The 27,647-nt window shown below is 40.5% G+C and overlaps 1 protein-coding gene across 5 annotated transcripts in view; it reads left to right on the forward strand.

Moving 5' to 3' along the window:
* Positions 1 to 27,569, forward strand: part of plppr2a (phospholipid phosphatase related 2a) — a 45,203-nt gene extending 17,634 nt beyond the window's left edge. For 2 of the 5 annotated variants that reach the window (XM_056233586.1, XM_056233549.1), the window contains 5 exons: positions 14,342 to 14,462; positions 19,527 to 19,777; positions 22,707 to 22,883; positions 24,567 to 24,694; positions 26,231 to 27,569. In XM_056233586.1, the coding sequence (XP_056089561.1) occupies positions 14,342 to 14,462; positions 19,527 to 19,777; positions 22,707 to 22,883; positions 24,567 to 24,694; positions 26,231 to 26,339 (786 nt within the window). In that variant the 3' untranslated portion in view covers positions 26,340 to 27,569. Of the gene's footprint in view, positions 1 to 14,341; positions 14,463 to 19,526; positions 19,778 to 22,706; positions 22,884 to 24,566; positions 25,333 to 26,230 lie in introns of those variants that run through there. The other 3 variants (XM_056233556.1, XM_056233575.1, XM_056233565.1) reach the window with 2 other exon arrangements.
* The last annotated feature ends 78 nt before the right edge of the window (positions 27,570 to 27,647 follow it).

Genomic DNA, 27,647 nt, shown 5'->3' on the forward strand with positions numbered 1-27,647 from the left:
TATTATTAAAAAAATAAAATACTAATACTAATACTTTTTTTCTTCAATTTGTTTTCGCAGTTATAATTAAATGCACTGGGTGGAGCATTTAACAAGTGGATTGTGTTTTTGATCACATAATATCGTTGTCTGCCTCGCGAAGTTTGGAATTACTTAGATGAAAATGATAGCCTATTACAAAATGGAATTACGTTTAATCAATTATTAATTATTATTATTATCATAATATCACCACCACAATGAGAAATCACATGAAATCCAAAGAAACAGCAGTCGACTGAGGAAGCAGCTGTCCATCACTGCATTAACGACTGCAGGTCAGCAGCTGTACCCCGATATCTTCTGGTAGCAAAATGATTTTGACATATGCTTCCTTTAAGTTTCGTTGAGGGAGACAGGTTTAAGAACAGAAAACGCAAAGTGCTGTTACTTCACTTTGCACACACACACGCGCGCGCGTCTCTGCAACGCCTGTGTCAGCGCAGCGCGTTTTCTCACTCGAGCATGTGGATATTATTGTTTTTCTCAACATGAACGTGAAACAATATAAACACGATAATCATATGCTGACTCGAGTATGTAGGCTACGTTCTGTACGATAACTGCGCAGTCTGCTTCTTTTTTTTTTGGCGTTTTTTCCCCGTTTGCGCTGCCTGAGCTTAAATGCTTTTGTTGTTTATATATTTTGTTTACACATATTGTTTAATGTTTTCAACTAAAAGAAAACCTTAAGAGATATAGTAAGCTTGTTGTGTATAGGCTATTGCCTATAATGTATAAGCTTGTAAGAAATAATGACAAAAACCTTAAACTTAAAAACAATAACGTAGGCTATCTCTCGTTAAACGACATTTAAATTTAAACCCAGAAGTCTGTCCCAACCACCGCCGCATTTAGTTTAATCTTAACTTTTTACTTTAGCTACTTTACTAGCTCCCTCCTCTTTCAGTCTGCTCCCTGCTCTGGCTCGTTCTTCATCTTCCTTGTGTTTTCTGGTGGACGGACGCGTACGCTCCGTTTGTTTCCATGATCATTTCTCGCGCTGGTCTCACTGCAAACTGCGCGCAGCCAATGGGCGTATGAAACGTCATCACGTAGCATTACGGCACAGTGTTTATGGGAAATGTAGGAAGTACTGCCAGGGGGATAAATGACCGAGAGCAGAACCTTATGCATCACCGGCCAAACTGGCTAGTAAGTTTTTATTAACACCCGCCAAAATGAATTTTAACCCGCATTTGGCGGGTTGGCGGGTGTTAATTTGGAACCCTGATCATTACTCCAGTCTCCAGTGTCACATGACCCTTCAGAAATCATTCTGATATGCGGATTTGATCAAAAAGCATTCAATATTATTATCAATGTTGAAAACAGTTGTGTAAAAAAATTGTTCGGATTCTTTGATGAATAAAATGTTCAAAAGAACAGCTTTTATTTGAAATGGAATCTTTTGTAACATTATAAATGTCTTTACTGTAACTTTTGATCAATGTAATTCATCCTTGATGAATAAAACTATTGATTTATTTTATTTATTTCCCCCAGAAAAAAAAAAAAAGAATTCTTACTGAGCCCAAACTTTTGAACGGTAGTGTTTAATGTTACAAAAGCTTTCTATTTCAGATAAATGCTGTTCTTTTGAACATTCATCAAAGAATCCTGAAATAAAAATAACTGTTTTAAACTGATAATAATGAGAAATGCTTCTTGAGTATCAAATTGTCATATTATAATGATTTCTGAAGGATCATGTGACACTGAAGACTGGAGTAATGATGCTGAAAATTCAGTTTCGATCACAGGAATACATTACACTTTACTATATATTCACATAGAAAACAGTTATTTTAAATTGTAATGATATTTCACAATGTTACTGTTTTTTTTTTTTTTTTGTATTTAGTAAATGCAGCCTTGGTGAACAGAAGAAACTTCTTTAACATTATGGTATAATAGCATTTGTTCTATACTGTCTTTAATTCTTGCCAAGTTGAACAACAGCAGTCGAGGGAGTGTTTGAGAGTTTGCAGCTTCATTTGGTGCGGCAGAAATCACTTACAGCACCTTGACTCATATGGCCCACAACCGATGAAATGAAGTGTTCATCAAAAAACACACACCACTGCCCATGGGCGACATGACATCAGCCATCACCATCAAACACAGACATCACCTGTTTTAATGGTGTACATGTCAGCATGTTGGCCTGAGCTCTCTAAAGTCATATTCAGTCATTTCAGAGAGCTTTCCGGCAGCGCCAGAGGGAGAAGAGACGTCCAGATCAGTCTCCAGCTCTTTCATTAAACTCATCCATCATTAGACGCATCTTTAAAGACACGTTCTCTTCATCACAGACGACACAAACAGACATCAGTGCTTCATTTTAGATCTGTTGGAATGGTCAGTCTCACCCAAACAATATTATTTACATCTCTTTATCAGTGGTTATTTTCTTGTTGCATTTACTATTATTATTATTATCGCAGGCTGATCAGTCTTTTACATCCAATCTGCAAGCAATCACATCATTACCGCATGGCACAAGCTGATTGGCTTCTGCTGATCCTGCAGCCAATGAGATTGCTTGCTCAACATTTACATAGTCTGTTTCATTGTTTGCTGTAAACTATCAGAGTTCATCTGAACCCCTCCACCTCCCCAGCTCCACCTGCCTCTGCTATGGGATTTATGTATATTTAGCAGCATATCTTACATGTTCACAGCAGCGTCTCTGTGTATCTATTAGCAGTAGCAAGTCCATACTGTTATTATTATTTTTCCAAGTCCATACTATTATTACTATTATTATTATTAAATGCAACAATGAAATAACCAAGATTCAAACAAAAAAGCAATCACTAAGATAATATAAAATGTGTAGCCTAAAAATCAGAAGAAAAAAACGATATAGGCTTCCCGTGTCACATCTCTCACCACGTCTCTCGCCGAATTTGATGGAGTGTTTTCTGTCACCTGTTGTACATTCTCGCTGAGACTTCAAGCTCTAACCACTGAAGCTGAAATGTCACTCAATGTACCGCCACAAATCCCATCAAGCTCTGTGGTGTGTCTGACTCGCCTCATCTCTTTTCAAGTGTGACTCTCTTCTGGAGTAGAATTGGCTCCAATTCTAAGTTAAATCTGATGAGAAACTGTTTGACAGACAGACCTTCAGTTTCTAATTATCACGTCTGATTCTAGAGATTCCTGGTTTGATGTGAACACTTCCTTGTTTTCCCAAGGAAGGATAAAAAAACAACAACCTCTCATTCAAATACACATGTTGTGCAATTCATATTGAGGGCAGTGAGATTAACATTTAATATGGTTTGGTCTTACAATAACATGTTACATCACAGGGTAGAGGAAAAATAAAAAAGGTATTTGGGGAAAATACAATAATTCCAACATCGCTCAGGTCTGAAGTGCAACTGGATTTAGCAATACCAAGCAGCATTTTCATCTTCACCATCTTTTGACTAAAACATCTGATGTAGTGGCATATTAAATATTCAATTTCACAGTCAGGGAAGTACTTTTTACATAGACAAACAGATGTTACCTTGATTTCACATAACCAGATATTCTTCAGCCAAAATTATTGTTAATAATAATAAAAATAGTCAAAGTAAATTTTGTTTCAGGCATAAATCAATAAAGTGAGTCATTTTATCAAAGGGTTCTGCGCGTTCTCTAGCCAATTCTAGCCTGCAGAAGAGTAGGTATAATGCATCAAATAATGAAAAAAGTGAATAAAAGAGTGTTCACGATGATTAATTTGAAGGAAATGTGAGAACAAGAGACTGTAAGCATGAGTGATAGAGACTGATGAAAGAAAGCCAGAGATAAATGCTCTCTCTACACCGTATGATCAAAAGAGCCAAACTCTAATGCTGAAAGAATGTCAAAAAGAAGCCGTTAATAATTAATTATGTGCTGCTCTAAAAGTTATTTTCAAAAGGTGTTGTTGGTAACCCGTGTTTTCTGAAAATTTGATAGCAGACTGTAACCTATCCATGATTTAAACTCATGATCAGATCATGTTGCTGTTGTTATTGGAAATGTGTAGGAAATGGGAATATTTCCCATACAATTAACATATTCGGTTATCACAAGCTTCAAAAATGACAAAAGTGACATGAAATCACCACAAAAGTGTTACATATGACTTGTGCGCTATGTTCAAAGTATGTTTAAACTCTCTTTTAAAGCTCAAGAAATATCAAAATGATCAAATTTCATAGTCTATAAAAACCCTTTAAGTTGCTTGGTTGGCCATAAACTTCCCTAAACCGTTTTATCAGATAATTTCCAGTATTGTGCTTTCATTTATGAGCTATAAATATTTTGAGGATGTTTGTGCTCTGCTCAGGCATTAGACAGGTCACTAGATTGTTAAGACTGGACGCTGCACATTAAAATCTCCATGAAATCAATATTGACAATTCTGAGTATATTGCAGTATTTATTATAAATATTAGATTATTATATAACACATGTGCCCTTGTAATCTGTATTCAAAATAGCTTCCCCTCCTTCAAACATCTCTTCTCGTCTCTGATGATGCGTTTACTGGCGTGAGGGCGGGGCAACCTGTCACTCACATGAGATCCACCAATAGCAAACCACAACCATCCAATCAATTCCCACTGGGCAAAATCAAGCCCCGCCCTACATTTGTTCTTGTTTGAGAAGCCATTTCACTCGAATATACGTCGCAATAGAAAAGAAAAAACTATCGCAACTTCTGTTTCATGCCCACTTTAATTTATCAGCAATATAAAATTGCTGTTTTATGATTCGGCCTGATTCAAGGTGTAAAGTGCATCAAAACAGCCTAAAAATAAGCGTTTGATGGCCGGAGGGAGGGTCGGAGTGTGTGGAGGGTTAACAGTGATGCCACCTGAGAAACCGGAGCAGATGGCACTGGCTACTCGAGGGGGTGCATGCACTGGCATTTCAACATATGTCTGAACTGTGCACCTCTCTGTCGTGGCAGGAATGTCCACTCGTAGCCTCAGGGAAGAGCACGTTTATGGTCTGGCTTGCGTCACAATAAGAGCGAAGATGAAACGGGGTAAAGCAGCAGTGGCAGGCCTCTAGGCTTTCATTCGGTTTCATCACACATAATAAAAAAAGCACCGCTTGACTGTCTGGTTTTGTGTTGTGGAGCTCAGGAGATGAACAGAAGGTGCTTTTAAATGATGCAGATGTATTTATAGTATTTATACATATTTCGCATTTATCTTTACATAATCATTTCTAGCAAATAACATATACACTATACCATTCAAAACTTTTGAGGTCTTTTTTAAAGAAATTAAGACTCTTCTTCAGGAAGGACGCATTGAGTTAATCTAAAGTGACAGTAAAGAAAGACATTTATATCGTTACAAAAATATTTTTATTTCAAATAATGATATTCATTGGATAATTATATTCCTCAAAGAAACCTGAAACAAAACGTATCATGGTTTCCACAAAAATATGAAGCAGCACAACTGTTTTCAACATTGATAATAATGAGAAATGTTTCTTGAGTATCAAATCATCATATTAGAGTGATTTCTGAAGGATCATGTGACACTGAAGACTGGAGTAATGATGCTGAAAATACAGTTTTGATCACAGGAATAAATTACATTTTAACATACATATATTCACACAGAAAAAAACAGTTCTACCAGAAAGACTCGGGAAAATAATATTGGAACAATAACCATTTATTAGCAGCCCAGCAAGCAATATATGCAATAGAGTTCTTTGGCGTAGGCCCCGTCCGTAACTCGCGATCCGAGGGTACGGATTCTGCATTTCCTGCCTGAAGATGAAGGCAGGGGCGCAGCCGACCCCCCGTGAGGTATAGGAAGGGACCATCCTGGTGGTGGTGGGGAGGATGGATGGAACCAACTTGGTGGTGGGGAGGGTGGAGGTGAATGTAAGCGTCAGCATCTGCGAACTCAGACATGTGTAAGTACCCATCTTTTATACCACAATGTTAGACGCAATTGGATAGATGAGAAGGTAATGAATGACGTAACAATTGAGTCTTCCCGGCAGAACTTGCGCTAAAGCTTTCATTTCTACCAGAAAGACTCGGGAAAATAATATTGGAACAATAACCATTTATTAGCAGCCCAGCAAGCAATATATGCAATAGAGTTCTTTGGCGTAGGCCCCGTCCGTAACTCGCGATCCGAGGGTACGGATTCTGCATTTCCTGCCTGAAGATGAAGGCAGGGGCGCAGCCGACCCCCAAGAAGAGGTGGAAGATAATTCCACTGGACGGAGCCCACCCCCAAAGAACGGAAAAGAAAAGTATACCCACCAGCTGTATGTTGTGTAGTTCCTAAATAGGAGAAAAAAAAAAAAAAAGAGTTAGCGACGGCTAGGTAGAAATGGACCTATCAATTCCATAGGTCAATAGTTTATTATAGAGAGTTCCATTGATATCATTGTGGGAACAGTAACTCTATAATGAGAAGAGTGGAGTATGCTTTACTTTTAATGCAAGATACTTCTGCTGCTGAAATAGCGCATTTGCTAACGCTTATAACATGGAATCATATATATTTCGTTTTGATTATTTATTTTTATAGACGCTGAGCCAAGCTAAGATGATCCGCGCTGAGTCGCAGAAAGACAAGGCCACGCTGAGCCACACAGAGACGAGGTCACGCTGAGCCACACAGAGACAAGGCCACGCTGAGCCACACAGAGACGAGGCCACGCTAAGCCACACAGAACAAGGCCACGCTGAGCCACGCAGAGACGAGGCCACGCTGAGCCACAGAGACAAGGCCACGCTGAGCAACAGGGACAAGGCCACGCTGAGCCACACAGAGACAAGGCCACGCTGAGCCACATAAAACCGAGGCCACGCTGAGCCACACAGACGAGGCCACGCTGAGCCACATAGACAAGGCCACGATGAGCCACATAAAAACGAGGCCACGCTGGGCCACAGAGACGAGGCCACGCTGAGCCACAGAGACAAGGCCACGCTGAGCCACATAAAACGAGGCCACGCTGAGCCACATAAAAACGAGGCCACGCTGAGCCACACAGACGAGGCCACGCTGAGCCACATAGACAAGGCCACGATGAGCCACATAAAAACGAGGCCACGCTGAGCCACAGAGACGAGGCCACGCTGAGCCACATAGGCAAGGCCACACTGAGCCACATAGACAAGGCCACGATGAGCCACATAAAAACGAGGCCACGATGAGCCACATAAAAACGAGGCCACACTGAGCCACATAGACAAGGCCACGATGAGCCACATAAAAACGAGGCCACGCTAAGCCACAGAGACGAGGCCACGCTGAGCCACATAGACAAGGCCACGCTGAGCCACATAAAAACGAGGCCACGCTGAGCCACATAGACAAGGCCGCGCTGAGCCACATAGACAAGGCCGCGCTGAGCCACATAGACAAGGCCGCGCTGAGCCACATAAAGACGAGGCCACGCTGAGCCACATAGACGAGGCCACGCTGAGCCCCACAGAGACGAGGCCGCGCTGAGCCCCACAGAGACGAGGCCGCGCTGAGCCCCACAGAGACGAGGCCGCGCTGAGCCCCACAGAGACGAGGCCGCGCTGAGCCCCACAGAGACGAGGCCGCGCTGAGCCCCACAGAGACGAGGCCGCGCTGAGCCCCACAGAGACGAGGCCGCGCTGAGCCCCACAGAGACGAGGCCGCGCTGAGCCCCACAGAGACGAGGCCGCGCTGAGCCCCACAGAGACGAGGCCGCGCTGAGCCCCACAGAGACGAGGCCGCGCTGAGCCCCACAGAGACGAGGCCGCGCTGAGCCCCACAGAGACGAGGCCGCGCTGAGCCCCACAGAGACGAGGCCGCGCTGAGCCCCACAGAGACGAGGCCGCGCTGAGCCCCACAGAGACGAGGCCGCGCTGAGCCCCACAGAGACGAGGCCCCCCACAGAGACGAGGCCGCACTGAGCCACATAAAAACGAGGCCACGCTGAGCCCCATAGACGAGGCCACGCTGAGCTACATAAAACGAGGCCACGCTGAGCCACATAGACAAGGTTTGCTGAGCCACTAGGCTGCTAGAGCCGCGCATAAACTGAACGTGCATAGACAAGCCACTAGGCTGCGCAAAGCAGGCCCCCTAAGGACCGTATAGCCGGCGATGGCGCGAGGCGAATTATTCAAGCTGAGACAATCACCAGATAGATAAAGCATACACCACCACCAGTAATTGCATAGGAATTTACCTGAATCGTTACTGCAATGCTTGCTGAGCTTCGAGAATGATCTTTAGATCGGATCTTATTAAACTCTAATGCAGAGGAAGACAATCTGCCCAGGATCTTAATAGCTGAAGTGGAAAGCCACGATCAGCTGCTGTAGTGGCTTCCCAGATCCTGAAGGGATGACCAGTATATTGGGAGGGAGTTAGACTGCAGCTATTGAGGGCAGAACTGACGAATCCTGAACCAGGTTAAAGAGTAGTGCTCCGTTAGTTATGATAAATAGAAATTTGATCATAGATGAGAAGGGACAGATTTTAATCCCAATTTATAAATTGATAATGTGATGCAAAGCCTTTATAGTCATTCTTAGAAGGAATTAGATAAGGAACGTAATTAGAAAAGACCATGGGGAAATCGGAGTATTTAGCTCCTGGAGTGAATCCCCTGGATGCATGAGCCATGACGCTGTAACAGACAGCTACAATCTGAATACCAATAGAAAAGAGACCATTGCAGACAGGAAGTAATAAAAAGGGGGTTGGATGAATTTTGCTTTTCTAACTTACTTAGTGTGAAATGTTGCCGTATAAGCATAACCAACATCTTCAAGGTTACAACACTCAAAGTTCAAGCAATGGAAGAAATTCATTTAAGAATTGCTTTTTAAAGACTACAACAGCGCTGAGAGGAGCTAACGAAATTCCTCCTGGGTTAGTGCATCACAACCTAAATTACATGAATCCTGCCCACGGGACATGATTTAAAGAAAATCGAGACAGAATAAGCTAATTAGTGACTAGAGATAGCTACGATGAGCTACGTAATTCATCAACGACCATCCGGAATGTTGTCTATATGTTGACACTTGAGTCTCTCCATCTTGAATGATCCCGGTTGAACAAAGCGAAAAGTTTAAAATTGTTGGTGAGAGGTAATCGGAGCTGCAAAACGAGCTGTTGAAACTCTGACCCCTGTGCCGGGAGTAGCAGCCCTGCCACATCCAAAGGGATAGACAAAACGATATGCTTAATCACTTCGAAATGACCATTCCAACATGCTATTCAAAATTATCTGTGGGCATTCCGAGCCAAACCCCATATACACACCGGAGACCCACCACATATTTTGCTGTTTTACTTTTCTTATTTGTGTGTTCTGTAAAGCACTTTGGTCTGTCTAAGCGGCTGTATAAATGTGCTATATAAATAAATGAACTTGAACACATATCCTGCGAAAAGGGCACAATTATACACATTTTTATCTTTGTGATACAAAGTGATTGGCAGGCGTTTATCGGAGGTTTACTACAGGTCTTGGCTATGCCTTAAGTAGCAAACAAAGAGAAGGTATGGTGAACAGAGTTGGATAATTAGTATTAAAATACTTGCGTGAATTTGAATGCCTGCGAGCAAACTATGAATGGAAGAAATATTAAATTACGATTTCGTAATTGTAGACGAGGAAGGAACAATCGGCCGTGATGATGAGGATGTGAAAACAGGAATCTGAAAAGAAAAGCAAAACATTACTAATTTAACAAACTCTGTTAGAAGAGGGCAGGGTGATGGATCCGGGTTGCTGAACGGCAAAAGCCGTCTGAAAGCCTGTAACAAGAATGAAAGCGCGTAGCTATGGCTTTGCATTGGCAGGAATAAGCACGACCTTAATTATGAGATTAAAGACGATTGATAGCCAAATTAACGTCTCAGGAATGGCATGATCGCCTAACAATAAGATCTGCCTTGATGACAACCATGCTTTGTTAGCACAACGATAATATATTTTGCGACCACGTCATATCTCTAAGGATGCTAACGACCGCTATAGAATGATTTTGTGAAGAGCGGACGAAACGAACCTTGAGTAAGCTTAGAAGATTCATCTAGCCTTTACTGATCTAGATATCTGAATCTGAGATTGGACGTGCACCCTTTGTCTAGTAGTGTGTGTTTTTTAATTTTATTTATTAAATTCTTAAACCGGCTAAATCTGACTTCTTAATACGGTACTTACCTGAAGTAAGGTGACGGCGTCCTGTCAAGAAGCTACTATCATTACCTAAATGATACTTGATCTGTTGTCTTGAGCGTAGAATCCTTTTCTCAGATGTGCAGCATATGCCTGACATGGCTCCCAAGTAGCTCTTTGCAGAAATAGCCCCATTCTTCGCTGGCCACAACAATAGTTGAGACTCTTGAATAGAAAGATACATGAACATGTAAATCATACAGTTGAGTTGAGCAAAGACAATGCCACTCGAGGCTCCTTCACTGATTAGTTCTGTTTGATTGGTTTGACTTGATAAAACTAATATGACTGTTAGTTCTACTGAGTTAACAGTTTTTGCTAAGGATATGTGGCCTTTGACAGGAGCATCCTTAGTTTGCATTTTTCTGTACATTAATGTGGAAATACCCATCACATAAAATATTTCTATCACGCATATCAGTGGATTAAGTAGTCACCAGGAAGGTTGAATATTACAGCAATTGTACACATTTCCAATATTGTAGATCTAATTTCCATTAGGGGACTAATAATATGATTTTAAAGTAGCCTATGTTGAAAATAGTTGTTTGTGAAATGACCACACTTATGTAAATATGTAATTAACTGCCATTGTAGAGATATCCACTACAGAATGCATAACAGCCAATGAACAACTTGCTCTCTTTAGCTCAGGTTTATTTATTTATTTATTTTTAAACCAGTTACTCAGTTGTTAGTGAGTATTTGCAAACGGTATCGACAACGCTGATATTATTAGATCACTGTAGCCTACTGTGGAATATCGGTGACGCGAAACTGGTTTACACTTGCTATGAACATTTTCCCTTTAAGGCGAGCTATCGGGCCCCGTTGCAGTCTGCAGATCAGTAGTAATTATGAACACGTACGCCACGTCACCGTGGACTCCAATTTGAATTCTGCCGCTGGTGTAGGAAGCAACGGAGAAATACTTGCCTGGATGAAGTTTAATCATGATAGAGGGGACATATTAACAGTGGCTGGTGGAAGCGCCTACCAAAACTGAAAAACCGACTTGAAAGCCTTGGAAGTGGAGCTTGAACTTGGACCAGCGAGAGAAGATCGCCTCTCGTGGCTTGCAGAGTTGATGATTCATGTCGGTGGATCGGTGATCTGCGGGATAATGCACCCGTGCAGACAGCGAGGTTCTTTTGCTGGACAAGTTGTTGAGGATGACATAGATCTCTTCCTGCCGGATTATCCTGGCTGAGCTGACGCTGTTGAGGCTTTTGATGACGGAAAATGGAAACTGGCTACCCAGGGTGTTTTAGGCCTAGAGAGCAGAACTTCTCATGAGAGACCTTGGCTGATCAAAAACTCTCCGAAGACCACTATACGGGGAGATGCGGCACTAAACCATACTAAACGCGGGAACCTCGACGTGTAGCAGGAGATATGGCGGGACATATCCATCGTCTGAACTCAATAATAGTAACAATATGCGTGTCCTGAAACATGTTGGCTGGCGACTCAACGAGAGCATGAATGAACGCGACTGAACGAGAGCATGAATGTAAGCGTCAGCATCTGCGAACTCAGACATGTGTAAGTACCCATCTTTTATACCACAATGTTAGACGCAATTGGATAGATGAGAAGGTAATGAATGACGTAACAATTGAGTCTTCCCGGCAGAACTTGCGCTAAAGCTTTCATTTTTTTAAATTTATTTTTCAAATATTACTTTTTTATCATTTTTGACAAAAAAAATTTGATCATATTTAGTGTTAAATATGTTGAATATGAAACATTGAATATGTTTTTAATATTGTGGAATCACTTCCCATTTTCATCTGATTTACCTAAATAATAAACATCCGGATGTATTTGACATTCACAACCCATTGTAGTTCTGTAATATGATGTATTACTTGTTTTTGTCCATAAATAGGATATTCATTAGAGATTACAACAGAAACTTGTATAAACAAAGTAAACGGGGTTCATTTTGATGTCATGTTGGCTTAATGAATGTTAACTAAATATAAATCTTGAGCTATCCATTTTATTTATTTTTGTGGATTTTCTTGTCTGTGCTGTGATCTCATATAACTTACTGGTATCAAGTGATTATATGGTGGGAATTAGACATCAGATCCTGAGGGTGACACTTTTAGTTGGGAGCCGTTGTGCTGTTGAGTTGTGCTTTATAATATACATTAATATGAGAAGCATGAGCCACAAGCCTAATCGCTCATGACAGGCTCTAAAAGCTGATAGAAGGATCTAGAAACTCGGCTTTATCTCATCTAATGGTGCGTTATTCACACTTGAACTGATGTTCACACTCTCACCAACACACTATATTAGATGCAGAACCACGACATCAAAGTTGGTTTTTAAGAACAGTTCACCCAAAAATGAAAATCGGTCACCCTTATCGTTCCAAGCCCTCCAAACTTGCTCTTGCTGCATGAGTCACATGGACTGACTGTTGGTCAGTTCCTCACTGATGTCAGTCTGTGTCAGCGCTCAGGTGCTAAACTGGGAGATGTGTGAGGTGAACGCTGTGTCCCTGTCCCTCACTGTCTCGTCCCTGACGTATCTGTCTGTCTCTGTCTGTCTCTTCCAGTTTAAGCTCATGGATTTGATGTCTGTGTTTATGGTCTCCTGTTCTTCTGTCTTGTCTACCAGTATGGTTCAGATGTTTCGTTCAGTGTTTCAAAGCATCTTTACAATGATAAACAGGAAAATGATGCATTTCGATTGTTGTTCAGCGTTTAGTCAGTTCTGGTTTGAAGATCATTAATTATTAAATTAGTTAATTTCATCTATAAAGCAGCTTTGGAGAAAACAGTGATGTCATTGTCCAGCCCTTTCAGTTCTCATACAACAGGGTCAGATCAGTAATATTGTTGAATATTAAGAGTTTCCAACTAAGCAAGCCAGAGGCGACAGTGGCAGGGAACCCAAACTCCATCAGGTGACAGAATGGAGAATAATAAAAGCAGGCTCAGTCGGGGAGCCAGTTCTCCACTGCTCAACAAACAAACACAGTGTGATTATGATTCAGCGTGCATCACAAGTCAGAATTCATTTATTGTACGCAAGTAAAGGTTTTTAAAATGTTAATGCACTTTAAATAAAAAATTTAGCTATAGTAGTATTTGCACGAAATGCATAATCACAACAACATGCAAATATTTTAGAAGACTTTTAGTGTTACTCACTTTATTGATTATTATTTTTTATTTTTTTTATTTATATATTTTTTTAATGATCTCATGCATCCCATCCCGTACATTTTTTTTCAACATGGCTTTCAACATGGCTCTTTTTTTTAATAATGTGAGTATTTTATTTATTTTTAAAAGGTTTATCGGACCCAAGTAAATGTTCTTAAAACGTGAATGCTCTTAAAATAAAGGAATTGAAATGTAGTAAAATTTCCATGAATTGCATAATTTCAAAAAACTGCTACATTTTTAACTTGACTTTTAGTGTTACTTATATACAAATTGTTAATACACAAGTTATTTATATACAAATATGTCTCCAATATTTTAGACATCCCTAATTTTCACAACACAACGTTTTCTTTCCCAATACACACATAAACATATATGGTTTATGTGTGTATTATAAAAGTCATTGCATTTTGATGGTTTCATACACTCAGCATAGTATTGTTCATAGTTTTTAAACACAGAATGACATGATTGACCAATCAGAATTGAGCTGTGTTGTTATAATTGTGAATAATAAATGAGCTTTTACTGTTTGCGTTGCATATAGGAGACATACAGTATGAGTGTTTAAACGCATAGAGAACTGATGTGTGTGTAGCTCTCACATTGCTAAGCAGAATTAGTCACGTTGATGAGCTGTTACTCATCTTAACCGTTACCAGGGAGATCAGAAATAATGAGGTTCTGGTGTTGGCATTTGAGAACAGTGAAGATGAGGGACTATTAGCAACTCATGATTAAATTCTTATGGAGACAGAAAACGAAAGAATGTTTCCCTGCACTCGCATTTCAACCAAATGGAGCAACAACGCTACAACGACGCCGAAACAAATGGGGTGGAGGATGTTCTGGCGGGCCGAAGCAAAGCTACTGTTCGATTGATTCGTGTGTGTTTTCCTCCTTAGATCCTGGCTGGCGAGGTGATGGCGTTTTTCATGAGGTCAGAGGGCACGCAGGAGAAGACCATAGTCACCGCCGACTGCTGTTACTTCAACCCCCTGCTGAGACGCATCATACGCTTCCTAGGTACATTCAGTGAAGAAGAACCAACAATGAACCTTTTAGGATGAGGGTCAGGACATTTAGGAGATCGGAGAAAATATATTTGTTCATTATGGGTATAAAAGCCATTTTAATGCTACAAATTGTGATCATCATGCAGTCTTAAAAATAAAGGTTCCAAAAGGTGTTTTGATAGCGAGAAACTTTTTTTTTTTTTTTTTTTTTTTTTTTTTTTTTAACCTTTATTTATCCAGGTAAACTGTTTGAGAACCACTTCTCATTTACAAACATGACCTGGCCAAGAGGCTACAGGAATAAATAAGAACATACTGTACAGCTGTACATAGTCAAACACATAACACATAGAACAAGTAACTAAATGACAAAAAAGATAGACAACAAAGGGGAAAAAGAAAAGGAATAGAGTGCTTAAATATGTGTGTATAAATATGGTTCATGATTGTCAGCAGGAACAAAAGTCAACTTTGTAATTTTCGAGCTTTTGCTTAAAGGTGGAGATTGGGATCAGAGATGTAAGTTTCAGGGTATTTTGTAGTATGTTCCAGTCATGTACTGATGCAAAGCGGAAGGCATTACGTCCAAAGGTAGTAGGGGGGGTACTTAATTTAATCAAATTACTTGATCTTGTGTGATAGGTATTATGAGCGGCATGAAGTAGGGATGACAAATAGAGAGGTGCCTTGCCCAGAATTGTCTTGTATATGAAGAGAAACCAATGATGGAGCCGCCGAGTATAAAGGGAGGGCCAACCCACCAGTTTATACAGGTCACAGTGATGAGTGTGAAGGGTGCATTAGTGGCAAAACGAATGGCTGAATGATAGATTGTGTCAAGTTTTTTTAGAGCTGTGTTTGGTGCCATTCTGTAGATAATATCGGCGTAATCCAAAATTGGCAGTACTGTCATCTTAACGAGGGTGCATTTGGAAGCATGGGTAAAGGAGGCTTTATTACGGAAAAGAAAGGCTAGTCTAGCTTTGACTTTTGTTTGAAGGTTATTGATGTGTGTAATGAATGACAGGGATGAATCCAACCAGATACCTAGGTATTTATATTCTTTGACATACTCCAGAGCCATACCGTTCATGCAGGTGATTGTAGGTGGAGTCTCTGTAACCTGTTTTCGGCTAAAAAGGATACATTTAGTCTTACTGGCGTTAATACGGAGTTGGAGACTGTCAAAGAACTGCTCTATATAGGTGAAGCTGAGTTTAAGACTGGAAGCCGCAGAATTGGGAGAGGAACCAACTGAGTACAAAATGGTATCATCTGCATAAAGATGAATCCGAGAGGTACCAACAGCTCTGGCTATATCATTGATGTAGATAGAAAAAAGGATTGGACCCAGGATGGAGCCTTGAGGCACACCTTTAGAGACAGTGAGTGGGTCTGACATAATGTTGTCAACCTTTAATTGCTGGACACGGTTGGTGAGATAATTAGCAAACTAATCACAGCTAGAGGAGGACAGACCAATACTGGAGAGCTTATGTAAGAGGATCCTATGGTCGACAGAGTCAAAGGCCTTGGCGAGGTCTATAAAGGTGGCAATACAGACCTGTTTGCTGTCTAAAGCTGTAATTACATCATCAAGGACCTTTGTGGTGGCTGTTATGCACCCATGTCCCATCCGAAAACCAGATTGCATGTCAAATAATATATGATTTTTATCCAGGAAATCATTTAACTGTTTTTGTACGAGTTTCTCCAGAACTTTGGCAAGGCATGGAAGGATGGAAATTGGGCGGTAACAATTTGGGTCAGATTCAGAACCCCCTTTGAAGAGGGGGAAAATTGTGGCTGATTTCCAATCAATAGGGAACTCAGAGAACTGTAGGGACATGTTAAATAGTCTAGTGACGGGAGCGGCAATTATGCGGGATGCTGCTTTTAGGAACATGGGATCAAGACCATCAAGACCAGCAGATTTGTTTGTAGTCAGCTTGGTGAGTTCATCCTGGACTTCAGAGGTGGAAAGAGGCATAAAGGAGAAGCCCCTCTTGTCTGATGGAGAAAGTTGAGCATCTGCACCAGTTGTAACTGAAGTATCCAATGATTCAGAATTAGGGTTTGACATTGAAACTGTATGGGTTGCATTAATAAAGTGATGGTTTAGAAGTGAGGCCATCCGAGACTTCTCAGTAATAATAATATCATTAAATAACATAGAAACTGGTAAATGAGGGGAAATAACTTTATTTTCCATTACCTTGACTGTTTTCCAGAATGCCCTAGCATCAGTGCCACATGTGGTGAGTTTCTCTTTAAAATGCGAGATTTTGGCATTTCTGATAGCCTGTGTTGCTTTATTTCTGCATTGACGGAAGGCCAGCCAGTCAACTGGAGATTGGGTAGAGCGGGCCTTTTTCCAGAGGGCATTTTTACGATGAATAATCTCAGCCAGGTCATTGGAGAACCATGGACTATATCGATTTTTTATTCTAAATTTTTTCAGAGGGGCATGCTTACTCATAATCAGACTGAAAGTGTTTTTAAAAAAAGACCACGCCTCTTCCAGGTAAGGGAAGGAATTAATTCTATCCCAGGGCACAGCCGCAACATCTTGGAGAAAGGCTTGCATATCCAGTTTTTTTAAAGAGCGCTTGGTTACAATTACTGGGGGCCTTTTGAATGAAGGGCCAGAACGTATACATGCAATAGCGCAATGATCACTTATTTGACTAAACACTCCTGTTTGATAACTAGATGGATTGTTAGTCAAAATAAGGTCAATCAGAGTGGATGATGCGGAAGATTTATGGTTAGGTCTGGTGGGCTCAGATATCATCTGAGTAAGGTTTAGAGCGTCAAACTGTTGCAAAACTGTATTTGGGGGATTGAACATATCCCAGTTCAGATCACCCATCAGGACAAACTCAGAGGATATATAAGGAGCTAAGAGTTGACTAAAAGCTGTAAGTGCAGAAGCTGGAGCTGAAGGTGCTCTATAGCAAACAGCAACAGAGATAGAGAAAGTAGTTGAAAGCCTAAGCTTTAGTACCAGTAGTTCAAGTTGTTTAGGAACTGACTTAGAAAGAACAACAGTACATTGCAGATGATCTTTAACATACATAGCTACACCACCACCCCTGGTCACGCTATCCTGACGAAACACATTATAGCCTGGTATGCAGATGTCAAGATTAGTGTTCCCTTTTTTAAGCCAGGATTCAGAGATAGCAAGAACATCAGGATTAGCTGTGTGCACCAATGTTTTTAAAGTGTCAAAATGCTTAGAATTCAGCAGACTGCAGATATTTACATGTAGAAAACCCAATGATTTGCGGTCACAAAATTCACCAAATGACAGCTGGGCAGTAACTGAGTTAGCTGGGCCAGGATTTGGATGAACATTACCAGAGATAAATAACATGAGAATAATTAACATGCATCTAAAAGCAACACCAGAACAAATCCATTGCTTGTCTTTTACAAAGGGCAGAGCCAGTAACAAGTTAGAGTCAAACAGCTCCTGCAGAACCATAATTGAAAAATATGGAAGGGTTCGAAATACCTGGGTGACAGAAAGTCCAACAGATTTAGTAATCCAATAGGATGTGACATCTCTTGATTGAAGAATGAAGTCTAATGTTCCCCGACAGTGAAATGCTGTGGCAAATCCTAGATTGCGTTTACCAACAGGCCCGGGGTCCTGATACTGTACATGCAGCAAAAGGGTGGATGACAAAATCCCGAGAACCAGTAGGATTTTTATAAAGTAAAGCATGATTCTTTAGTAGTGTAGCACAGGCTTCAATGTGTGCTGGAAACAAGCCTTGGAGTAGGTGGAGTAGGCCGAGATCCTCTCGAAGACAAACAGGTAGGGCTCAGACCAGGTGGAATAGGCCGAGAACCTCTCAGAATAGCTGTAGCCAGATAGCATAGGCTTTAGTGTGTGCTGGAGGCGAACAACAATGCAGCTGGAGATAGATGTTGTTATCTTGCTGTAAGTCCTGTTACAAGAAACCGTCACAGATCTAGGCTGAAAACGAGCCACACTGCAGCAGATCCCTGGGTTGTAGTATGAAGATAGGCCTCAAACCAAATAATAGGCCAAGAGCTCACAAATATAACAGGGTAGGTTAAATGAAGGCACTGTCTGGATTATTTCGGTGGAAGGTGCTCTAAAAACCTTTAAAAAAGTTAAAAATGAACAGACAAAGAGCAGACAGAAAGACATGCAGCCATCTTGGAAAGGAAACATTTTGGTTTCCTAAAGAACTTTTTACTTGGAACTTGGAAAAGTTCCATGGATGTTAAAGGTTCTTCAAATGCCAATGAAGAACCTTTATTTTTATGCAGTTTGTGTATTTTTTCAACATTTTAGGTGAAAATATAAGGGAATGCATGTAAATATATATTTTTAACTGCCGTAACTGAATACCAAGTTTTCTGTTTTAAGTTTTTTTTTGTTTAAAATACAAATATTCCAGGTTATTTATCAATCAATTCAAGTTCATAAGAACCGCATTTATAATAAATGGACAAGAATTAGAAAAATGCTTTTTAGTTTCAGACGAAGTGTCACACGGTGGGACACGACTGTTACTATTTTACTTTTTAAACCAAATAAATATTTTATGACCAATAATCAAATATAATTGCCAATATTATAAATATTTTTATTTTACTATGACCAATAATTAATATGATGGACAATATTATTAAGTTGTTTTATTTTTGTTTATTTTATGACCTGGAGGCTAATATTATAAATATATTTTACGTGATTATATTTTCAATATTTAATATAAGATTGGCCAGCTGCATAAACTTAATAAACGACTATTCTTACAAGTTTTTCATTTGTTTATCATATTATTTATCATATCATTTTTTTCTTCAAGACTGGTCATAACCTTTTAAAAGTCAGTTGCATAAAAAGGTACATTGATCGGGTTCAAGACAGACTGACTACCCCTAACTGCTAGTTTGTCTGCTAGACTAGTTCATAACACAGTGGCTATGTTATTCAATTGGCCTATGCTCTCCAATTTATCAGCAGTCTCAATTTTGACATGTTTCCGCATGCATTTCTGATGCATTTCACCTCTGTTCTCTCACTCAGGTGTCTATACCTTCGGCGTGTTCACCACCACCATCTTCGCCAATGCTGGACAGGTGGTGACAGGAACCCAGACGCCTCACTTCCTGTCAGCGTGCAGACCGAACTACACAGCACTGGGATGCCATTCCAACTTACAGTACATCACTGAGCGCAAAGCCTGCACAGGGAACCCTCTCATAGTCGCATCTGCACGCAAATCCTTTCCCTCCAAAGATGCGGCCCTCAGTGTTTACTCTGCAGTGTATACCGTGGTGAGTGTAATGAACCTAGAACTACTTCAATCATTTTAGTGATTTCATGACTGAATCGGAAATGACTCCCTTGTGGACGTACTGACAGACAAACAAAAGAGTGCAGCAGCTGTAAATCTTTGGATTCATAAGCAATCTCACAAACCCCAGGACAGAAAAGTAATTGCTGGAAAGAGCAGTTCACAGTCACACCACTATGAATGTCAGTGTTTTTCCAGCTGATTTATGGCAGTTTGCACTGGTCTCGCTGGTGCACCGGTATGGCCATGTCAGCAGAAAATGGAGAAACTGGTTGAACATGTTCCTTCTGGTGAATCTGTTCAGACAAGAAAGTCTTAGTGTTAAGAGTGTCAGGAATCACACCTGCATCAGTGTCATTCTGTGAAACAGGTGCCTTTTGCCTTTTAGAATTTTAAAGACAGTTTCTGTAAGGTTTTAACCTTCTTTTAGACAAATAAACTGTTAATAAACTGCAAATTAATATAAATATGATTGGATTTTCTGAACGTGACCAGATGGCCGAGGTTATATATATAATATGTGTATGTGCACTCTTAAGAAAAATGGTTCTAAACCGTACCAAATTAGGGTTCTTCGGCCTGTAACGATATAGCAGAATCCTTTCTGGTGCTAAATAGAACCCTTTTTATAAGGTTCCATAAAGAACCATGCTTTGAAACCCACGTTTAGATAAAGCGTTGTGAATTCCGGCTCCCGTACCCCGAAGTGATAAAATAAAACAAAATTCTGTATCAAAATTTATAGGCAAGAAAAGTAGTTTGTTTAGGCTGGGTTGTATGAATTACAAACCTGCGCACATATTTTAAAAAGCACATAACTATAGAATTCTGAATGAGCATGTGAACGCCGTCAGCGTTAATCACAGGTTCGCGTTTAAAGTCTGATCATTTCGACGGAGGTGAATCAATCAAAGTTAACTTTAGCTGGAAGTAACATTATTCAAGAACCGCTATAACGCCAAAACAATCTGTTACCTTAAATTATATATTTATCTCTGTAAAGCTGCTTTGAAACAATCCATTGTTAAAAGCGCTATATAAATGAAGATGACTTGACTTGACTTGACTTGAAAGTGCTATATAGGACCTTAATGGTGTTATAAAACATTAACATTTTCAACCATAAATGAATGGGCTATCTATTTTCTATCTATCTATTTTCGTGACTACGTATGTTTAGGCATAAAGTTATAAAGTAAAAAAACCAAACAATATGGATCATAAATTCCATATCTCTGTTACTTACTTCATAAAAGAAAAAGACATTATTGGTAAGAAACCAGTTACAATTTTTAAAGTTATCATTTATAGACATTTTAAGGAAGAAATAATTTACATGTTGAGAGTATGTTGACAGTCGGTGTATAGTTGTATTGCTGAGCTCCAGAAAATCAGTAATGAGGAGGCTTTGACAGCTACAGATTTGAAAAACAAAAAGGCGGGAATAAAGAAGCCTAAACTCCAACACAAAATTTCAGCATTTAAAGGGTTCTTCAGGACGATATGGTACTAAATAGAACTGTTACTGCGTGTAAAGAACCTTTAAAGAACCATCATTTTTTAGAGTGTATATACATATATATATGTGTGTGCACTGATGGGCAGTAACGCGTTAGAAGTAACGCGTTACTGTAATCCAATTACTTTTTTCAAGTAACGAGTAAAGTAAGGGATTACAATTGCAAAAACAGTAATTAGATTACTGTTACTTCCCCGTAAGCAGGCTGCGTTACTGCGTTAGTTAACCGTCATTTTGTTTCGTGAGACTGTCTCGTGCCATGAGTCGTGCGTGAGTGACAATCATGTATGAGCGCCGCGACGTCAGTGGTAAACACCGAAATGTGTAGTGTTGAACAAGAGACAACGTGGAGCGCGGGAGAGAGACACGCATTTGATTGGTCTCACACGCCACACCCCCGATTTCTCACGCTGAAGTGTCAACCCGGTCGGTCAAATGCCTGAAAGATGAGTTTATCTATAGATCTACCTGTTGAGCCACTCGTGATCGACTAGTTATACCGCAAAATAGTTTAAATCTCCCGGAATCTAGAGCGAGCGTGCATGCGAGACAGAGGCCGCGTAGCGCACCCGCACCCTCAAAGAGGGAGAGCGTCAGAGCGAGCGAGAGAGAGAGAGACCTTGCGTGTGTAGAGAGCATCCTGATCTAGAAACAGGACCCCCGTTGGAGAATGTCAAAATTCCACCTCAAATCTGAGCAAGCACCTAGCAAGAAGAAGGAAGAAGGACGACTTTCTTTATTTCATTAAAATATGGTGGAATGTGCAGAAAATAGGTTTAAATGTTCATCAAAAGTCTGAGACAGTTGCATTTAATTTATTTTTTGCTTGATGCAATGTGCATAAAGTTAAAATATTGAAACTAATAAAACAAGTTTAAAAAAAGAGAGTGTTTCATTTGATACAATTTTAGATGATGGAATATGCAGAAAGAATAGAAGTAGGCTGAAAGGTCTATTTGCTTTATAGCGTATTCAGGTCGTGCATCATGTTTTTGAAAAGTAACTTAGTAAAGTAACTAATTACTTTTGAAAATAAGTAATCAGTAAAGTAACTGGATTACTTTCTTGGAGAAGTAATCAGTAATCAGTAACTAATTACTATTTCCAAGTAACTTGACCAACACTGTGTACAAAGTATTCTCGTCAAGTAATTTTTTCTTTTTTGAAAACGTAAAAATGCAGAACGTTTTCTGTAATGGTTGGGTTAAGGGGTAGAGTTAGTGTCAGGGGAGAGAATATACAGTTTGAACAGGATAAAAACCATTACGTCTATGGAGAGTCCCCACAAAGATAGTGAACCAGACGTGCGTGCATGTGTGTATGTGTGTGTGTGTGTGTGTGTGTAATTGTATCAGTCTTATTCTTCACCACTGTCTGCCTGTGCTTGCAGATGTACGTGACGCTGGTGTTCAGGACTAAAGGGACGCGTCTGACCAAACCCACGCTCAGTCTGACTCTGCTGTGTCTGGCCATGTTGGTGGGTGTGGTCAGGGTGGCTGAATACCGCAACCACTGGGCCGACGTCCTCGCTGGAAACTTCACTGGCGGAGCCATCGCTGTCTTTCTGGTGAGAGTGTGTGTAGTGGGATAAAATAACACTGAAATGACAAGATTATGGCACACATGTATGCAGTTTATGTATATATAAATTAATGCATATACACTACAGTTTAAAAGTTTGAGGTCAGTCAGTTTTTTTTCAAACAAATTAATAGCCTACTTTCATTACACAAGAGGACTTGTGTAATGTGTAATGATCAAAAGTGACAGTACATACATTTATAATTCGGATCACAAGTAGACGAGGGAGACACTTTCTTGTTTAAACCTGGTGTTTTAATCCGTCTCTTTTGTCCACTTTCAACCACTTCTGTCCTGATTTCTTCAAGGGGAGGGTCTATGGGTGGGTAAATGTATGTGTTTTTTCAGATCTTTCAATCTAATGGACAAAATAAGCTCATGCAATTCACATATGAATGAACGCTGTGAGTGTGTGTTAGAAATCGGGAATGGTGAGAGAACATTGAGATTGGTATGTTTTTCATCAAACTTGGGTCTTCAGCTGACAAAGTTTAAATCCCGTCTGGCTAGCCCATATTCCCATATTTTTTACGCATTAGATCAGTAGGTGGAGAGGGTCTTTTGAGGCTGTTTGAACACATTCGACCCCATGAGCGTTTACAATCAAAAGCAATCCGGTCGAATGCGTTTTCAACTACCTCTGGAAGTGGTCGAAAGTGGACAAGCTCAAAACGTTTTAGACCGCGTTTACACCTATATTTAGTGTTGTCCACTTGTGATCCGATCGACGAAAAACATCTTAAAGGGTTAGTTCACCCAAAAATGAAAATTCTGTCAGTATTTACTCACCCTCATGTTGTTCCAACCCCGTAAGACCTTCGTTCATCTTCGGAACACGAATTAAGATATTTTTGATGAAATCTGAGAGCTGGATCACTCCTCCATACTAGTCCATAGGCTTCTTCAGGGATTGAACTTGCCGGCCTCGTTATTAAAAAGTTATTAAAGACATCGTTAAAATAGTCCAAGTGACTACAGTGGCTCAATCTTAAGTTTATCAAGCGACGAGAATACTTTTTGTGCGCAAAAACAAACAAAAATAACGACTTTATTTCAACTATTCATGTCCTTCTCTTTGGGCCTCGAGTCAGTTAACGTAGTGTGATTCCGTAGAGCTACGTCACACGTAGGCTCACTATTGGCCGACGCTGGTCATGTGCGTGATGCGTGTGACGTACAACAACAGAAGCTTACGCTATTACACTAGTGAACTGACTCGAGGCCCAAGGAGATGGACATGAATAGTTGAAATAAAGTCGTTATTTTTGTTTGTTTTTGCTCACAAAAAGTATTCTCGTCGCTTGATAAACTTAAGATTGAGCCACTGTAGTCACTTGGACTATTTTAACAATGTCTTTAATAACTTTTCGAGGCCGGCAAGTTCAATCCCTGAAGAAGCCTATGGAGGAGTGATCCAGCTGTCAGATTTCATCAAAAATATCTTAATTCGTGTTCCAAAGATGAACGAAGGTCTTACGGGGTTGGAACAACATGAGGGTGAGTAATTACTGACAGAATTTTCATTTTTGGGTGAACTAACCCTTTAATACCAGGTGTAAACAGGGCCCAAGTGACCCCTCTCTCCATCACACCCTCCGCCGGTTCTTCTCTATCTCTATCTCTCTATCTCTATCTTCCTTCGCTGTATTCTCTCTCTCTCTCTCTCTAGGTAACATGCGTGATCAACAACTTCCAGCAGGCAAAGCCCCCGCCCCCACCAGCGCGACCCCAGCGTCCTGAGTCAGTGCTGGGCATGCCCATGGTGGCGCTGCCCTGCGTAGAGAGTCCACTTGAAAAGTTAAGTGGCACTCAGGTAAGGGGTGGGAGTGGGTTAGTGGCAGGACTGCACACATAAGGGGGATGGATTACACCCCACCCTGTCCTTCTGTTTTTTGACCCAGTGGACCCTAATGTGACTCCCTCGACCCACCCAGCCCTCCTTCTCCCTTTACTAGCATGACCAACCTGCACAACCCAAACACCAACCCTGCAAAACCCACTGACACTCTGGAGGATTGTTCTGCTCTTTGTCCTAAAGAGACGTTGCTATCACTTTTATAATAAAGTATCTGACAAGCAACAAAATATTTAGGGCCATTAACTCATTGATTCCTCAACGTCTGTAGAAAGTGGACTGTGTAGCATGTGGAACGTCAAAGGCGGAAGGCAATTAGATGTGAAAAATTACGACTGTGTGAGTTCCCCTTCGTAGGCCACCCTCATCCTCCTCACTTTTGAAACTGCTTTGACTTTTTTTTCCTCTCTTTGTCACATCGACCATTCAGTCATCCCTTTTCTCCCTCAGTCTTATATTTTGTTTAGTGATGAACCGAAAATTTCTGGCCGAAAGAGTGACGTTTAATTAGCGCTTCTCCAATGATACGTTTTAACTGTGTCAGTGTCTATTTCGTGCACAAAACTTGGATAAGCTACAACATGTGGGCACTAGTGTGGCGCCAATATAAGCTTTGTGCTTTGTTACGTTTTTAATATGAAATAAACGCAGTGAAGCGACGCAACTGACACATCAGTGGGTCACATGACAGTGACAACACAGATTCAACACTATGTAGATAGAACGCACTTTTTTTAATGGTCGTGAAGTAAGTTTCAAATCAAATGTAGTTCATACTATACAGTATGCGATTTCGGATGCAGCGAAAGTCTCAGCTTTCAGATTCCGTCAATTTTATTATGAAATTCCAACAATAAAACCGCCGTTCTAACGCTCTTAATGTGGCCTGACAGATCGCAGCCGCCTCAGGTCAAGCGGCAAGTGAACCGATTACCTCTTTCTCTTTACTACTAGTTATAGAACAAAATAAACATGAATGAACATCAGAAGGTATGTTGAAAGAAACGGTACAACCGAAGTACATCATCATGTCTCATTTAATTGCTCAATCAGCGCCAATAAATCAGCTTGTAAACAATATATCCTGCAGCGTTACATTTACTCGATAGTTAGCTAAAAATACTATAGAAAGGAGCATTTTAATAAATATGTGCACTATATTACATTTTTATTATACTTAACCTGTTGTGATGTCTTCATTATTTAATGTCTGAATAAATCTGTCTTAAAAACAAGTTTTTATTACAGATACCATTTAAATGTTTGTATTTCATCAACAAACTGGAGAAGAAACATAATTTTCTTTTAGGGAATTTTAGGGTTTTCTGCTTTAAATTTAGTCTCAGTGTTTTGGTTAAAAATACATTTCGGTGCATCACTTAATTTTAATTTACGCCGTTTCCACCTTCCAGTCTTGGTTTCTCATCCTTTCTCTCTCTCTCTCTCTCCCTTCACACTCTCTCTCTCCCCCCTTACAGACTCCAAGGGGATCTTCATTCACTGAGATCACATGACCATCAGCCTCATCGGTTCCCCGTCCCCCCCGATGTCCTCATACCGTCTCGCTCCATTTCCAGCGAAGTCTAGACCAGCCGTCCCAGCACGCGCGCCACTGCGCCGCCCACTCCGCGGGACACTCCTCCACTCTGCACCGCTCCTACTCCACGCAGGTCTAGATTTACTCACCTCCAACCCCTCATCCTCCATCATCCTCCATGCTGCCGATAGGGCCTCCACAAACCGCTCAAACAAACAACGAGAAGCACTTGTAGAGAGCCTGCTCGAAGATCTCGAACGCCAGGAATCACAGGTTGGCGTCTCACTCTTGCCAGAGGGTTTGTTTGGACTGTGGGTGGAGGATTCGAACGGATTTTTTGGGTGGAAGACCTCAAACCTCAACCTGACCTATTTCCTCGGGAACCGATGAAGAAGTCTTGATCAGCTTTTGGCTGAAATGCTCGATTTTTACTGCAGATATTTCAAGTCATATGTAAATACATGCACAGTTTTCTTCTTCTTTTGGTTAAAGGCATGTCTATTTTTTTCTATTTTGTTCATAGTACTGATTAAGTTTTTATATTCATCACATGGAGTACCCGTTGGTTGTCTTTGAGTCATGTTCACTATGCACTTGGGATAATCTTCATCAGCATCAGATACCTGGACTATATAAGTGCACATCAAGAATTCCCTTTAGGAAAAGACCTCTAAACTTGGACACGTTCTTGATACCAGCTCTTATAATAACGTTTGGATGCATCGTAAAGAATTGCGCTGTTTAATGACATGCACACAAAAACTCGACCACAGCATTCTTTTTCATATTTAATGTCCAGTTTGTGCTCACAAGGATTTCTCCACCAGCTAGACGTAATGCACAGTCTGACATGAGCCGTCATTTTCATTACTGTCGCCCCAGACGCAACACAACGCTTTCAGACACTAGACATTCTTACAGTTTGCCATCAAAGACGGATTGGATTCTTCGTTTCTGAGGAGAGAAAAGCAAGAATTGCATCCCATGACGTCAACAGAACAATAAAGACAACATCTGTATTGTTGTTGGTATTTTTGTGGAGGTTTTCAAAAATGCAGTAACCGAAGGTCGGTTAGTTTCTTTCTTGTATAGTGAATGACCTTTTCACCATGTGTTACTAACAGGGTTGTGCACCATACAGAATTGAATTGAAAATGCCATTTAATTTACAATTCGGTTCCCGAATTTGAATTGAACTTGAATTGAGGTAGCAGACAGATGCAGAATTGCAGTTCAAATTTGAATGTAAGGAAGTGATTGAAATTCAAAGAAATTCAAGTGACTACTACAGTAATTTGTAATGTAGATAGATGGATGGATGGATGGATGGATGGATGGATGGATGGATAGATCAATAG

This window comes from Rhinichthys klamathensis, unplaced genomic scaffold, assembly GCF_029890125.1.
Source record: "Rhinichthys klamathensis goyatoka isolate OS25496 unplaced genomic scaffold, OSU_Roscu_1.1 h1tg000015l_1, whole genome shotgun sequence".
Classification (NCBI taxonomy): domain Eukaryota; kingdom Metazoa; phylum Chordata; class Actinopteri; order Cypriniformes; family Leuciscidae; genus Rhinichthys; species Rhinichthys klamathensis.